The 14,157-nt window shown below is 47.2% G+C and overlaps 1 protein-coding gene across 4 annotated transcripts in view; it reads left to right on the top strand.

Moving 5' to 3' along the window:
* Positions 1 to 14,157, top strand: part of KANSL3 (KAT8 regulatory NSL complex subunit 3) — a 58,475-nt gene that overhangs the window by 33,616 nt on the left and 10,702 nt on the right. For 2 of the 4 annotated variants that reach the window (XR_001003391.1, XM_011956520.1), the window contains exons 6-18: positions 3,538 to 3,669; positions 4,230 to 4,346; positions 4,576 to 4,677; positions 4,787 to 4,858; positions 5,995 to 6,069; positions 6,250 to 6,407; positions 7,527 to 7,590; positions 8,026 to 8,226; positions 8,426 to 8,582; positions 10,341 to 10,418; positions 11,858 to 12,049; positions 12,509 to 12,593; positions 12,990 to 13,120. Coding sequence is in view for 3 of the 4 variants with exons in the window: in XM_011956520.1 (XP_011811910.1) it covers positions 3,538 to 3,669; positions 4,230 to 4,346; positions 4,576 to 4,677; positions 4,787 to 4,858; positions 5,995 to 6,069; positions 6,250 to 6,407; positions 7,527 to 7,590; positions 8,026 to 8,226; positions 8,426 to 8,582; positions 10,341 to 10,418; positions 11,858 to 12,049; positions 12,509 to 12,593; positions 12,990 to 13,120 (1,564 nt within the window). In the remaining variant the exon portion in view is untranslated. The remainder of the gene's footprint in view (positions 1 to 3,537; positions 3,670 to 4,229; positions 4,347 to 4,575; positions 4,678 to 4,786; positions 4,859 to 5,994; positions 6,070 to 6,249; positions 6,408 to 7,526; positions 7,591 to 8,025; positions 8,227 to 8,425; positions 8,583 to 10,340; positions 10,419 to 11,857; positions 12,050 to 12,508; positions 12,594 to 12,989; positions 13,121 to 14,157) is intronic. The other 2 variants (XM_011956521.1, XM_011956522.1) reach the window with 1 other exon arrangement.

Raw genomic sequence — 14,157 nt, 5'->3', positions numbered from 1 at the left:
CCGCCACCTCGCCCGGCTAGTTTTTTGTATTTTTTAGTAGAGACGGGGATTCACCGTGTTAGCCAGGATGGTCTCAATCTCCTGACCTCGTGATCCGCCCATCTTGGCCTCCCAAAGTGCTGGGATTACAGGCTTGAGCCACTGCGCCTGGCCGTGGAGTATATTTTCTAGTGAAGAAAGAGACAAATGAAAAGGGAGTCCCAGACTTTCCCCCGTACTGCTCCCCTATAGTAGAAACCCTGGACCTGGGAGGTGAGTGGTGGGCAGGTAGAGTATGGGGCCCAGACAGTGGTGGCCCAGAAGTATTGTAGGCCTCTTCACATATGTTCTCCTCAGCATTCTACCTACGGTAAAAGTGTAACATTGGTGAATACACTGTAGGAGATGAGTGTTGGTAGTGTCCAGGGTCTCAGTTCTCTGGTGACGCTGCCTCACTCACCATGGCCAGCATAATTTCCCTTTAAGGAGGAATTTGTACTGCTGCCCTATTTAAGTTACTGACTGGACATATCCTGTGTGAATGTCAGTTACTGTGAGCATGGCAGACCACTGGGGGACTCCACATCATGCATAGTTGGGTGCTTTCCTCCCATGCTGCTGGGCCATGGTGTGGGTTGGCTGGAGTGGTGGAAGGCTCGCTGGTACACCAGTGAGCAAGGGCCTCAGACTTGAGGCAACATCCTCTCTGGGTTGTGCTCTCCACAGTGGTTCCTCTGCCCTCGGACTCTTATTTTCCTATGACTATATTTAGATTCACAATAAATACTTTGGTTGTTTCCCAAAGGATATAAATGATTATAGGATTGTTTTACTTTTAAAGTGCCTGCTGGATGTGAAAGCGCAGGTGGACGGAATCATGCTCCTCACCCAGCTACTTTCACCATTAGATCCGTTATGATAAAGAGAAGGTCCAGACCTTAGCCTTTTAGTCAGCTGTTGAGAGTGAGTGCAGTGCTGGAAATACCAGGGAAGCTTGGTTTTCCCAGCTCCAAGTGGAAAAGTCAGTTATTGATTATCCCTTGTTGACAGGAAGCAAGTTTCAAGCCTTTTTGGTTTCATAGCTATACAGTACTGCTAGATAAAGCTTAACCCAGGGTCAGATCCTTTGCCTCAAAGTGTTGAGTGGCTCACAGTTCTAGAGTGAGTTACAAAGAACGGGAAGATCCTTTGCAGTTTGGTCTTGGTTTGGTCTTATCTTTCCTACTGGCTTTTTACATCCTCCTCCTTCCTTACTTGAATCCTTGACTTTAGTCCATATGTGCCTGGACGAAGCTCTGCATGTTCTTGCCTCGTGCTGGTGTCTCTGATTGGAAGGCTTTTCTCTCATCTTGTGTTGGAATCCTGCCTGTTCCAAAGAGCCTGTCTCATTTCACGTGCTGCATCTTAGATGAAAATTGCCTCAGCTTCTCCTTCTCCGTTGGGTGGTTTGAATCATAGCAGTTTGGGCTTCTGTTTCTTTCATGGCAGTTATCGGTCTTTCCCTATTCCCGTCCCCCACCGTTATTTGGGTGTTTGTCTTTTACCTCTTGTAGAATAAATTCCTCTGCAGTACTAGCCTCGTGCCTTGTAAAAGCAGTTGCACGAATATTTGTTTCCTGAGTTAAACAGAGAAAGTCTAATGGTTATAGTTCTCTAATTTCTCATATAGAAATCCATTTAGTGTCTCTGTTTTTAAATTAAGAGCAACTTATCTTCTGCTATTTTTGGAGTTTTACAACTTGCATCAAAACCGTAGCACTTTTTATTCTCCAATTTTTCAAAACCTTTTTGTTTTTCTGAAAACTGCCTGTAATATTAAAACATTTTTCCTTTCCCCTAGGTCATTTTGACCTTTTGTGGGTAGCATGGAATTCGCAGATATTTCTTCTCAGTGTAAGCATCAACATGTCTGAAACCTATATTTGCACATCTGTAATGTTACATTTCTGGTAGATGGTAAAAAACAGACATGAGATAAAGTACACTGTACATAGTATAGCAGGATATATATATTTGTACATAATAACAGGATTATTTAGTACACCACAGCTTGAAGGCAGTACTCTAGAAGAAAATGGAGATTAAACAAAATTATAAAATCAACTGATACTCATTGAGGAAATTTAGGGAACATAGAAATCTGTAAAGGAAAAAGTCACCCATAAACTCTATAGAGATCATTACTAACATTTTGGCTTCTTTTTTTTTTTTTTATTTTTTTTGAGACAGTCTCCCTCTGTTGCCCAGGCTGGAGTGCAGTGGCGCGCTCTTGGCTCACTGCAACCTCTGCCAAGTGATTTAAGTGATTCTTGTGTCTCAGCCTCCTGAGTAGCTGGTACTACAGGTGTGCAGCATATTTTCTTATAGTCTTTTTTTCTGAGTAGAGATAATTGTTTTCTTTTTTCTTTTTTTTTTTTTTGAGACAATGTCTCACTCTGCAGCCCAGGCCGGAGTGCAGTGTCGTGACCTCAGCTCACCACAACCTCCACCTCCTGGGTTCAAGTGATTCTCGTACCTCAGCTTCCCGAGTAGCTGGGATTACTAGTGTGTGCCACCACGCCTGGCTAATTTTTGTATTTTTAGTGGAGACAGGGTTTCACAATGTTGGCCAGGCTTATCTCGAACTCCTGACCTCAAGTGATCTGCCCACCTTGGCTTCTAAAAGTGCTGGGATTACAGGCATGAGCCACTGAGCCCAGCTTTGAGTAGAGATAATTTTTATATTTTCTATTTTACCTGTAACATTTTGGCAAAATTATTTCTGTATGTTATTATGTATTCTTGTCAGCTCAGTGGCTGACACCTGTAATTCCAGCACTTTAGGAGGCTGAGGCGGGTGGATCATTTGAGGTCAGGAGTTCCAGACCAGCCTGACCAATATGGTGAAACTCCATCTCTACTAGAAATACAAAAAATTAACTGGGTATGGTGGTGCACGCTTCTAATCTCAGCTACTTGGGAGGCTGAGAAACAAGAAATCGCTTAAACCCAGGAGGGAGAGGTGGCAGTGAGCCAAGATCAGGCCACTGCACTCTAGCCTGGGCGACAGAGCGAGACTTTGTCTCAATAAATAAATAAATAAATTCTTGTAAATATTTGAAAATAATTGTTAATATCCAATTAGGTAGATAGTTGACTAAACTACCCCCTTACGTATACATACATATATTAAATTGTTTTTACTTTATTATTGTTCATAGTTAATTTGTCTCTGTGCATAACTCTCCTTATCCTTTTGTGTGTGTTTTTTGTTTCTGATACGTTTTCTTTGGAAAGGTTCTCAGAAGTAGAAACATTTGGAAAAGGGATGAGAGTACATTTAAGTCCCTTGCTACATATCCAGACTGCTTTCCAAAGGATTGTACCCATTCACTTTTCATGGTGGGAGCATACTTTTCACCCGTTGGTTTATATATACTGCTGCTCCTGAGGAGGTTTTTAGAGGCTTAGTTGAAGTCTGTCTGGCTTAGAGTGGGGCCGTGCTCTTCTGCTTGATTGCTGGTGGTGGAAGGTCTCCTGCTTTTCACTGGAATCAGCTTTGCTCTTTCTTCTTTGTAGATCCCAACCTTGATTGACCGGATGCTTGTGTCATCTAACACGAAGACTGGGGCTGCAGGAGCTGAGGCCTTGTCTCTCCTACTGAAGAGGCCCTGGGACCCTGCTGTGGGCGTGCTTTCTCATAACAAACCAGTAAGTTGGATGGCTCAGGACTTAACAATGGCACATACAAATTTTAGACTCAAGCCTTAGAACCTTGGCAGGAGGATAAATGGCTTCTTTAACTATTTTTTGTTGTTATTATTTTTTGAGACAGAATCTTGCTCTGTTGCCCAGGCTAGAGTGTAGTGGCATGATCTTGGCTTATTGCAACCTCCGCCTCCCAGGTTCATGCAGTTCTCCTGCCTCAGCTTCCTGAGTAGCTGAGATTACAGGCATGCACCACCATGCCTGGCTAATTTTTGTGTTTTCAGTAATGACAGGATTTCACCATGTTGGCCAGGCTGGTCTCAAACTCCTAACCTCAGGTGATCCGCCTGCCTCAGCCTCCCAGAGTGCTGGGATTGCAGGTGTGAGCCAGTGCGGCTGACCGGCTTCTTTAACTATTACTAGTAATTTATTTTGTATAGTGCTTAACATATTTCACAAGCAAAGGAGCATTGGTTGGGATGAGAAAGGTATTGTGATACTTGGAATTTCATGGAAGAAAACTTCTCACTCACTGGTTTGTGGGTGGGATTCTTCCTCTTTAGAGCAAACTCCCTGGCTCTCCCCTGATTCTCATCGCCTCCTCGGGTCCCTCCAGCTCTGTGTTTCCCGCTTCACGCCGCCACCGCTTCTGGCAGTCTCAGCTCTCCTGCTTAGGCAAGGTATGTGTAGGGGCAAGAGGAACTCTCTCCTGGCAGGGAATATAGTCTTGGAGAATTGAGGAGAAGAATATGTGGGAGGGAGGTCAAAATGGATAACTTGAATGTGGAGCCTCCTCTGACCCTTCTTTCATGTGGAATTCCAAGGTTGAAAGGGTTTGGGGTAGGTTAAACAGAATTGAAAGATTTGAAACTTACCTCTGCTGGTGTGGGGGCTACTTCTTTCCTTCAGGTCATCCCTGTAGCCACCCATCTGCTGAACAATGGCAGTGGGGTAGGAGTTCTACAGTGTCTTGAGCATATGATCGGGGCAGTGAGAAGCAAAGTGCTGGAGGTGAGAATGCCCCTGTTTCAGTGCATTGTGGCATACTCAGCATTCTGGGGTTGTTCTGCACCCATCTTTGGCCTCCTGTACTCACTGTCTTCTTTCTCTTCCCATGAAGATTCACAGCCATTTCCCACACAAACCCATTATCTTGATTGGCTGGAACACAGGAGCTTTGGTGGCCTGTCATGTAAGTAATTTCTGTCTTATTTGGAGGTTGTTGTGGGATGGAATACCACTAATGATAGCTACCATTGAGTCCTTTACTATGTTTCAGGCTCTGCACTAGATACTTTACCTATGTAATTGCATTTTAAACTGTGGAGGACAAATTTTATTAAAACAATTTTTAATTTATTTAGGAAAACTTTAAGCAGAAATAAAAGCAGGTATAGTATAATTAACCCCCAGGATCCTCACCCAGCATTACCAGTGATCAGCTCTTGGCTGGGCTTGTTTCATCTCACTCATTTTCTTTCTCCCCCAGATTGTTTTGAAGAAAAATCCCAAATATCATAGCATTTACACACACATACACACACACACACACACACACACACACATTGGCATATATCTGTGGAAAAAATAAAAGGATCCCTTTTTTTCTGTAAACATAAGTACCGTACTGTTCTCCCACCTAAAAAACAACAATAATTGTAGCTGGCAAATATTAATAGCTCTGGAATTTGATGCTGTGTTCATTTCAGTCCCTTTCCAAGACATCAAGGAATATTTTCATATTTTACATACATTTGTATGTCTGTCAGTTTGTGTAAGTGTCCCTCAGGTGTCCAAAGCCTTAATTTTGCTTCATGCAGTCCAATCAAGTGATAGCTGTGAGAGGAAGAAGGTCCCTATAGTCCCTGCTCCCAGGGTGGTGGGCCTAGCAGTTGCTCCAAGAAATCCAGGCTGTCTGGTAACTATCCATTAAGTTCAATAGAGAGAATTTTTTTTCACTTAAGGGTGAGTGGCAGCATTGTGTTCCCTTGACTGTATTTCCTATTTGTGGAGACAACTGGAGCCAGAGGGCTCTAGCTGAGGGAGTTGACAGGGTAGGAATATTGAACCTTCTGTCCTGTGGTTCAGCCACCTGCTGGGGTTCTCTTGGGGCCCCCCCGTTCTCTAGGCAGCGGCTGCTTATGGAATGAAATGCCTTGTGTCTTGTGCTCTTACTGCTGCCATTGTGGCAAAAGATGCACCCGGATATTAGGACAGGGGAGGAAGAGGTGAGACTCTCTGGTGGGTCTGGACCACTCCTGGATTCTGGGTTGGCTGAGGTGCCATGAACTCAGTTGACCTTTAGACAAACTGTTATGTTGTTTACAGGTGTCAGTGATGGAGTATGTCACCGCAGTTGTCTGCCTTGGGTTTCCTCTGCTTACCGTGGATGGCCCCAGAGGGGTAAGAATGTGGTAAAGCCAAGTGCTGGGTCATTGGCGGCGGGAGTGTGAGTGTGTGTACCTTGTCCAAGCTGATGCTGAGGCCGACTGCAGTTGTACAGCTGATCCTTCTTAGTGGAGTTTCTGGGTCAGTGCTTTGTGAATATGAAGAAGCCGATTCTAAAACCTATGCCTGTTTTAGGATGTAGATGATCCCCTCTTGGATATGAAGACTCCAGTCCTCTTTGTCATTGGTCAGAATTCCCTTCAATGTCACCCTGAAGCCATGGAGGACTTCCGGGAGAAGATCCGAGCTGAGAACAGCTTGGTGGTAGTTGGGGGAGCTGATGACAATCTCAGGTGGGTAGATTCTCCTAGAGCTGCAAGAGAACTGTTTTACAGTGTTAGAGATATGCCTGTAAGCTGGCAGTGTAACTACGGACCAGTCTGGTTCAGTTAAAAGACAACATTAGCCAGGTGTGGTGGCTCATGCCTGTAATCCCAGCACTTTGGGAGGCCAAGGTGGGTGGAAAGGAGATCGCGACCATCCTGGCTAACATGGTGAAACCTGTCTCTACTAAAAATACAAAAAATTAGCCAGGCATGGTGGTGGGCGCCTGTAGTCCCAGCTTCTCGGGAGGCTGAGGCAGGAGAATGGCATGAACCTGGGAGGCGGAGCTTGCAGTGAGCCAAGATAATACCACTGCGCTCCAGCCTGGGCAGCAGTGCAAGACTGTGTCTCAAAGAAAAAAAAAAGACAGCATTAAATCTTTTTAATATTTGAAGTTTCAGATTTATAAAAAGTTATAACACTAGTACAAAAAAATTCCCATATACCCTTCACCTGATTTCTAAATGTTAAGCATCTTACATAGCCCAAATCAAGAAATTAACATCGACATGACACTATAATCTACAGACTCACGTTTCATCAGTTGTTTCCCTAATGTCATTTTTCTGGTCCAGCATCCAGCCCAGGATCACACTTGGATTTAGTTGCCATGTCTCCTCGGTCTCCTTTAATTTGCTAGAGTTCCTCCATCTTTGTCTTTCACGACCTTGAGCTTTTTTTGTTTGTTGTTTGTTTGTTTGTTTTTTGTTTTTTGAGGTGGCGCCTGGCTCTGTTGCCTAGGCTGGAGTGCAGTGGTGCAGTCTCAGCTCACTGCAGCCTCCGCCTCCCGGGTTCTGGATAGGGTTGATCTATTAAGCTACAGGTATAGGAATTCTGGAGCGGACTGTCCTGGGCACTGTGCTTGGTTTCTTTACATATGTTATTTTGTTTAATCCCCACAACTTCATGAATGAGATGTTATGATTCCCCATTTTGCAGACATAGAAACAGGTTCGGAGAGGTTGCGTTACCGAAGGCCAACACGGCCCTCCTGGGGCTAGAAAATAGCCCAGAAAAGAAATACTTTCTTGTTTTCATAGGATGCCATGGAATTAAGAAGTAAACATGTCATCCATTTTGTTTCTTAGAATAAGCAAAGCAAAGAAGAAATCAGAAGGGTTGACTCAGAGCATGGTGGACAGATGTATTCAGGTAAACAGTTGTTTTGTGCGCTTTTCTCAGCTAGGCTTGCCTTTCTGTAGCCTTGTAGGTTTGGTCTTACTAGTAGTGGCCTCTTTGGCTCTGAACGCCTCCAATGGGGCCTCTGGTAGGCCTCAGTCATAAGCAAAGCAAAGAAAAATGAGAGTGGTGGATTAGTGTAAGCAAAGCATCAGGAGGGAGAGTGTTGGAAAAGTGGTGGAGTGTGACCACCCCGGAGCTCCCCCTGACAGAGGCATTTGCTGGTCTTCTCGAACCACAGTTGCTCAGAAGCCTGGGATTTGCGCCAGGCCTTGTTTGAGTGGGGAAGGACTGGCACATCCAGATGCCAGAGCTGAGGGAGAATCTCTTTTAGTTGGTAAGTATATGAGAGGTTCCCATTCTCCAGATGAGAACTGAAAGGCCTTGATTGGCTCCTCTCTACACTAGGATGAGATTGTGGACTTTCTGACTGGAGTGCTCACTCGTGCTGAGGGTCACATGGGCTCTGAACCTCGGGATCAGGATGCTGAGAAGAAGAAGAAGCCCCGCGATGTGGCCCGCAGAGACTTGGCCTTTGAAGTCCCTGAGCGGGGCAGTCGACCTGCCTCCCCAGCTGCCAAGCTGCCCGCCTCACCCTCAGGCTCAGAGGTAGTATGAGCAGGGAGGGATTACTTTTGCTGGGGAATCAGCACCACAGAGTTGGTTCCTTAACTTCCTGGGGATGCCTCTGTCTTGTTAGTGCCATGGGCCTGTGAGTTCCTACAAGGGGAATTCCAGAGGGATGTGCTGACCCGTGGTCAGATCCTAATAACATTGGCTCATCTCTTGGCCTTCTCACCTTACTCAGGATCTCTCCAGTGTGTCCAGCAGCCCCACCTCCAGTCCCAAGACCAAAGTGACCGCAGTGACCTCTGCCCAGAAGTCCAGTCAGATTGGAAGCTCTCAGCTGCTGAAGAGACATGTGCAGCGGACAGAAGCTGTGCTGACCCACAAACAAGCTCAAGGTATGGGCACCTGGCCGGGGCTCCTCCCGGGGCCGTCTGCTGGAGTTCATACCACACGGCGGCTGCACAGTATTGGTATCTACAGCTTCTTTCAGGCGGATGGGAGGCACCCTTTCTCACATTTCTGTGCAGGCAAAATTCAAAATTAATTACTGAAATGAATGGCAAGGCTCTGAGTGAGTGGGACTTTGTGATCACTAGTTATAGCATTGTCTTGCTGTTCTGGGGAGGCTAGGCTTTATGAACGTATATATTGGCCTAAACTTTTTTCTGCCTTGCCAGCCACTCCTCCAGTCAGGGCTCTGTGATCATATGTATTGGGTGATTGATTTTATTAATCAGATTCTAGGGCAACTCACTTGCCATCATGCCCTTTCTTTGTTTGACCCTTGAAGCATTAAGATTCTCACACTGAGGCTAGGCACGGTGGCTCAAGCCTGTAATCCCAGCACTTTGGGAGGCCGAGACGGGCGGATCACGAGGTCGGGAGATCGAGACCATCCTGGCTAACACAGTGAAACCCCGTCTCTACTAAAATACAAAAAAAAACTAGCCGGGCGAGGTGGCGGGCGCCTGTAGTCCCAGCTACTCGGGAAGCTGAGGCAGGAGAATGGCGTGAACCCGGGAGGCAGAGCTTGCAGTGAGCTGAGATCCGGCCACTGCACTCCAGCCTGGGCGACAGAGCGAGACTCCGTCTCAAAAAAAAAAAAAGATTCTCACACTGAGACTTTCAGTGAAGTGTATCAGGGTTCGCTGCAGACAGGTTTCAGATGAGGCTGGGAAGTATTCATATAGTCGAAAGTAAGAGTTTGGTGAGCTGCAAGTGCTATGAAAGGAGCTATAGAAAAGGGAGAGTTCACTGGGTAGGGAAAGAAGAAACAGTGCTCTGTTCCCCTTCCCCCACATTGATCCAGTTGGGTGGCCTTGAGGTAAGGCTTCTTGGGCGTTGGTGTTGAACGATGTGTCACCTGAGCTTCTCAGGAATTGGGGTGCCTGGGAAGGGGCAGCAGCCAGAGCTGGCTGTCTGGCAGACAGACGTGGAGGGGTAGGAGGCTCATCTGTTTCCTTTCCCTGTGTTTCTTTTAGTGGAGCCAAAGGATCAGAACCAAAACCCAGACCTCTTGTGAGTTTGCTTGTAAGAGTAAGAGTAGTACTAACAAGGAGTAGAAGTATGAGTGGATGGGAGGAGTTGAGAAATGAGGCCAGGCCCCGAGGGTCTGCGTGGATGCTGTGCCATGGATCTTCATGAGTGGTGGCCAGAGCCAAGTCCCTTGTGGACAGTGTGTCTTTACACTTCTGATGAAGACAGAGCTGGTGATGTGCTGTGCTTCTGGAGAGGGTGATTAGTTGAGACTCTAAGGAGTATGGAAGGCTGATTGGCGAGCTGGGTTTGAAATGGGGACCTAGGGTTTCATGGGGGAGAGTAGCAGCTTTAGAACCGTGGCTTAGCAGAGCTGATGGGCAAACAGGGAATACTAATAGCGAACTTACATGGAGTCTTTGCTGTGTGCCATGACTTCTTCATGGCACTCGCATTGCTGTAGTTTGTTGAGCTTTGGCATAGCCCCATGAGGCAGGTAGTACTAGTCAGTTTTAGATGCTTCTACAGACCGACTCCATGGCAGAGTCAGGTTGCCATGCAGTAATTTCAGAAGGAGCCCCTATTGGCCATTTTCTACAACCTCTTTTCTTACTCCCTCTCTTTTTCTCCCTTCTCTGGCTGGCTGTGATTCTGTAATTCTTTCTGATTCATTCCAGCACAGTTTGCTGCTTTTCTGAAACAAAATATGCTGGTGAGGAAAGCTCTTCCTCCTGGCACCTCCTCCTGTCTCTTTGGTGAGTATTACTCTTCCTTGCCTGCTCGTCCACTGCATTCTGCTCCTCAACCCCTTATTTATTTTCCATCTCTCCCTCTCTTCTGCCTCAGTTTGGTTTCCTCCTGTTCTTTTCTTTTTCTTTGTGTTCTTTTGTTTTGCTGACCCCTGTTGCTTACTCTGTAGTCTTTGTCCTTTTTCCATTCTTGTGTTTGCTTCTTATGGTATTTTCTTTTTTGTCTCTCAGTGTGGTTCTTTCTTTCACTGTGGTCTTGGCTCTGCTGCTTTTTTGTATGCCTGTGGCATTGCCTGTGAGTCTCGGTTTCCTTGTGTGTTTTTCTCCCTGCCTCTTGTTCTGTGTTTATCTGGTGGCTACAAGCCCACCAGCCACATATCAGCATAGAACCTGAAACTCCTTTCCCCTCCACCCTCCTTCCTACTCTGATTTTAGCCAGTGCATCTGTCCCCTCAGCAATCCTTCTAGCTGGTTATATCCTGACTGTTACCTCATGCCAGGACCCCTCCTCCATCCTCATGTGACTGCTGCCTTCCTCCCCACCCCAGTCTTTGCTTCCGTATGCTACAAGAGGACTAGGGTAGACTTCTGGGTTTAAAGAGGAGGGAATCTTTGAGGAAGCTTGAAAGATAACCTGAGTCCAAAAAGCTTGGCTGTATCCATGACGAGCCTGTTTGATTCAGTGGAAGTGGAAGCCCATGTGTGAACAGATGGCCTTTGTCTGTGCTAGTACACGTGACCTGGGGACCAGGTTGTGACGTGGGCCGGTGTTGCCCTGTTACTTTTGGGGAGGAACCGTGAGGTTGCCTGGTTGAGGTGCTCTCTGCTAGTAGCCACTCATAGCCAGCTTTCAGTCCTGGTGACAGTCCTCTTCAGTGCCTCCGTCTGGCAAGGGAATCCTCAACCCTGGGCTCTTAGGGCAGGGTGGGACTCTTGAGAGCCTTTTGGAAAACTCTGCTTTTTAGAGAGAACTGGATGACCTGCTCCTCCATGAGTTCTCGTAGAATGTGTAGTGTCCCCAGCTGTGTGATGATGTGGGGAGGGCTTGAGACAGGAAGATGATCACACTTTTTGAGTCTGGGAAGGACTGTTTACTTATTGTGTTGAGTCCTCTATTTTTGTTGTTGTTGCTATTGACCTTGGCTAGGCAGGGTCAGGGTGTCTTCTGTCTTTTAATTCCTCCCAACTCAGGGCCCCTTCCCTTCCGATTCCGGTGCGGGATGAGGGATGAGAAGGGAGCCATCCTCTGAGAAGGGCAAAGTGGGGTCCCCCACGGGCAGGGCCTGAGTGAAGTTGTCCTGAAGCATGGACAGTCTCCTCTGAGGGGTAGCCCTGGACGTAGAGTGGTTCTCCTGTGTTTACACATGGCTGTGTTGGTGCTGCTATTGACTGTCTGTTGGGCTTTTTTGGATTGTGGAGGATCTGAACTCAGCTCCATCTCTTAGTTCCCATTTCATCAGAACCACCGGAGGAAGGAGAGAAAGAGGATCTTAGGGTTCAGCTGAAGCGACACCATCCCTCCAGTCCCCTTCCTGGCAGTAAGACCTCCAAGCGACCAAAGATCAAGGTGTCCCTTATCTCCCAAGGGGACACAGCTGGAGGGCCTTGTGCTCCTTCCCAAGGAAGTGCTCCAGAAGGTGAGTTTCTTTTGCTACATTAAATGAGAACTGACCTCTCCTAGGCACGCAGCATTGCCCTTTGGTGGCCACTCACCAGCATGTCAGCCTTTGCTTCGTTTGGAGAGATGCCCGGAGCAAAGAAGGCATGAGGCTATACATGTGGGTAAAGTGGGCGTGAGCCCATCTGAATGAGGACCAGGCAGCAGGCAGAATACGAGAGGAAGCTGTGCCATAGTTCAAAGCATCGTATATTTTGTTCTTTTTTTGTTTGCTTCAATTAAAGGTACAGAATATTTCAGGAAGTTTAGAAAATAGAAGGAAAAAGTAGCCCCAACTCTCCCTACGCTAGCACAGTTCATTTTGTTTCCTCTTCCAGTTCTTGTCCATAGTATCTTGCATTTAGCCTAAACTGTGGAACGTGGAAACGTAGCGGCCAAATAGGACTGACCAGGGGCCTTGGGGTTTTCTGGTTTGCAGCTGCGGGTGGGAAGCCCATCACCATGACACTGGGGCAGGCTTCAGCAGGGGCCAAGGAGCTCACAGGACTTCTCACCACAGCCAAGTGAGTGTTCGTTGGACCGTCTGTGTCTATTCCTTTTTCCCTTCCCTCTGCTTCTGGTTCATTTAGTGCTTTGGAAAATGATGGATTCTGGGTTCTGTCAGTTGGGGAAATGTGACCTCCTTCTGATAGGGATCTTTGTCTTGCTTTTGGGTCAACCCAGAGTTCATTTTTACTTCAGATTCCAAAGTGTCCCCTGCCTTTTGCTGTAAGTCCTGTAAGTAAGGACTTTTAGAAGACTAGAGGCCAGGTTCAGAAAGTGGAACAAAGAAGCTGAAGGTTCTTGGTGTGTGTCTGCTGCTGAAAGCCTTGCTGGGCCCCACTCTGTACCCTGCCTGTGTTGCTAGGGCTTGCTGCCCTGTGACCTTTGGATAACAGAGCTCCTTCCTTTGTCTCCAGGTCCAGTTCTTCTGAAGGTGGAGTCTCAGCCAGCCCAGCCCCTTCAGTGGTCTCCAGCAGCACGGCACCCAGTGCCTTGCACACACTGCAGAGCCGCCTGGTGGCCACCTCTCCTGGCAGCTCCCTCCCAGGTATTCTGTGGCCCAGCATTCCCCCTTCCAACACAGAATTTTTGGTCTGCTGCTGGTGGGTGGTCCTGGGAAAGCGTCCCGGGAGCCGAATCCACAGCGTGGGCCTCTGGGTCTTAGAGTGATCGTAGAGGCTTGACGTGAAACTGGAATTAGCTTGGGCAGAGGGATTCCTTGGCCTTGCATAAATGCAGTGAGTAAGTGTCCTGGTCTGCAGGTGATTAAATGTTCCAGTTTACAGGTGCTGTATCCTCTACTGTAAGGAGAAATAGCCAATAGGACATATATGTATAGTCAGCCTTTCTTATCCACAAGAGATTGGTTCTAGGACCCTCACCACTACCAAAATCCACGGATGCTCAAGTCCCTTGTATGAAACTATGTCATACAGTTGGCATTCCATAGCCACAGGTTTCTATCCGTGTGGTTGTTTGAATCTGCGAATCTGCTGCGAAGCCCACAGATAATTGAGGGCTGACTATGGTTTTATGTTGCTGTTTTAAGCACGTCTGACTGAATAAAACTGGAAATGGTGCTACACTGGGCATTAGCAAAATGAGACATTTTTCTGTCTCTGCTTGTCTCTCACTTTGTCCTACCTGCTAACCCTGCTTTGAAAGACCTGTTGCCTGAGCCCAGCAGAAACCCTTCTCCTGGCCAGGCTTGGTAATCCCAACAAGCCTGTAATCCCAACACTTCGGAAGGCCAAGGTGGGTGGATCACCTGAGGTCAGGAGTTTGAGACCAGCCTGGCCAATATGGTGAAACCCCGTCTCTACTAAAAATACAAAAAATTAGCCAGGTGTGGTGGTGGGAATCTGTCAACCCAGCTACTTGGGAGGCTGAGGCAGGAGAATCGCTTGAACCCGGGAGGTGGAGGTTGCAGTGAGCCGAGATTGCGCCGTTGCACTCCCGCCTGGGAAATAATAGCGAAACTCTGTCTCAAAAAGAAAAAAGGGGGGCCGGGCGCGGTGGCTCAAGCCTGTAATCCCAGCACTTTGGGAGGCCGAGACGGGCGGATCATGAGGTCAGGAGATCGAG

This window comes from Colobus angolensis, unplaced genomic scaffold (assembly GCF_000951035.1).
Source record: "Colobus angolensis palliatus isolate OR3802 unplaced genomic scaffold, Cang.pa_1.0 Scaffold42, whole genome shotgun sequence".
In the NCBI taxonomy this organism is placed as follows: Eukaryota; Metazoa; Chordata; class Mammalia; order Primates; family Cercopithecidae; genus Colobus; species Colobus angolensis.
This window is presented reverse-complemented; position numbering and strand designations above follow the sequence as displayed.